The sequence below is a fragment of the Oryzias melastigma genome, unplaced genomic scaffold (assembly GCF_002922805.2).
Source record: "Oryzias melastigma strain HK-1 unplaced genomic scaffold, ASM292280v2 sc00625, whole genome shotgun sequence".
Taxonomy (NCBI): domain Eukaryota; kingdom Metazoa; phylum Chordata; class Actinopteri; order Beloniformes; family Adrianichthyidae; genus Oryzias; species Oryzias melastigma.
This window is the reverse complement of record NW_023417217.1, coordinates 9,615-11,099: the sequence shown is the minus strand read 5'-3', so window position 1 is coordinate 11,099 and position 1,485 is coordinate 9,615. Positions and strand designations below refer to the sequence as shown.

The following is a 1,485-nucleotide window of genomic DNA, read 5'->3' as shown; positions in this document are numbered from 1 at the left end:
ACTTGTTAGGATGGTTATTTATTTTAAATACCGCTGAACGCGCTTCTCACGTGCATCTGATCAGACTGTAACCTGGCCGCGCATGTGACCTAACGCTGCGGCGCGCGAGAGGGACACGCGCAGTTTTGGTTCAGCGTCACCCAAATGCTCCTTTTATCTCGCCAAAAAGGAATAAATGTAAGTAAATCCCAAAGGACCGCTGACAGAATCAAATGTTGGAATGGTTCTCCCTCAAAGGCTTGAACAATGACTTGTACAATTCTCCGGTGTTATTAAAGTAGAAGCTGTTTACATCCGCGGTCTCGTGGTCGAGGCGTGGAAAGAGGCGGACAGTTGCAATAAACTCACTCCAGATTGGCCAAAGTACTTCCTGTAGATTCCATGACTCAGCTATGACTCAGACCAATCGCTGAAGATTGTTTGCAAATGGCGGTATCCGTTTCAGGAATTGACGGTGAAAGCGGCGGCCAACTTTCGCGAGGAGAGGAAGTAATGCATTTCCAATGGGGGACCTCATTGCTCGCTCTGTCCATTATTTTTACAGTCTATGATTAAAACATAAATAACGGGATTCATATGCGATCCCTTTAGGATTTTAATATAATTCATTCATATAAATATTCATCAAGGATTGCAAAACGAAGTGCTCAGTCTGATGTAGGTAAATCTGGCCCTTTTGGAGTCAATGGGTCACTTCGTTTTGAGGCTATTGGAAAATATGTATTTATCATTCACTCCTGAATTTATTGACGGTCCCTGACAGAGAGATGGAGTAAGAGTAGACATCTGAGCTGAATGTCTGTCGAATATCCAACCTAAGACTAACTTCACATTGATCACTTGTTAGTCCTTGCTGATGGTGTTGATCCACATGATTGTGCTTCAGTCTTTTATTCTGGTTCCTCCACCCCTAACAGGATTCTTGGCCTGTGCAACAACTTTGCTTATGTGGTGATGCTGAGCGCCGCTCATGACATCCTGACCAAGCAAGAGTCCAAGAACTCCACAGCTTCTGTAAGTACGCAGCAGCAGGCTTTAGGTATTACAGTCAGTCATTGGAATGATGCTAACATGGAATCATGGGGGAGTAATGTAACTATGGGGGAGTAATGTAACTATGGTGGAGGAATGTAATTATGGTGGAATAATGTAACTATGGTGGAGTAATGTAATTATGGTGGAGTAATGCAACTATGGGGGAGTAATGTAACTATGGTGGAGGAATGTAATTATGGTGGAGTAATGTAACTATGGTGGAGTATTGTAACTATGGGAGAGTACTGTAACTATGGGGGAGTAATGTAATTATGGGGGAGTAATGTAACTATAGTGGAGTAATGTAACTATGGTGGAGGAATGTAATTATGGTGGAGTACTGTAACTATGGTGGAGTAATGTAACTATGGTGGAGTAATGTAATTATGGTGGAGTAATGTAACTATGGTGGAGTATTGTAACTATGGGAGAGTACTGTAACTATGGGGG

General features: G+C 42.6%; 1 protein-coding gene across 4 annotated transcripts in view; it reads left to right on the top strand.

Moving 5' to 3' along the window:
- The window catches only part of cln3 (CLN3 lysosomal/endosomal transmembrane protein, battenin), a 12,478-nt gene that overhangs the window by 1,391 nt on the left and 9,602 nt on the right, over window positions 1-1,485 (top strand). For all 4 annotated transcript variants that reach the window (XM_036211131.1, XM_024263328.2, XM_024263330.2 and 1 more), the window contains one exon: window positions 918-1,014. In XM_036211131.1, the coding sequence (XP_036067024.1) occupies window positions 955-1,014 (60 nt within the window). In that variant the 5' untranslated portion in view covers window positions 918-954. The remainder of the gene's footprint in view (window positions 1-917; window positions 1,015-1,485) is intronic.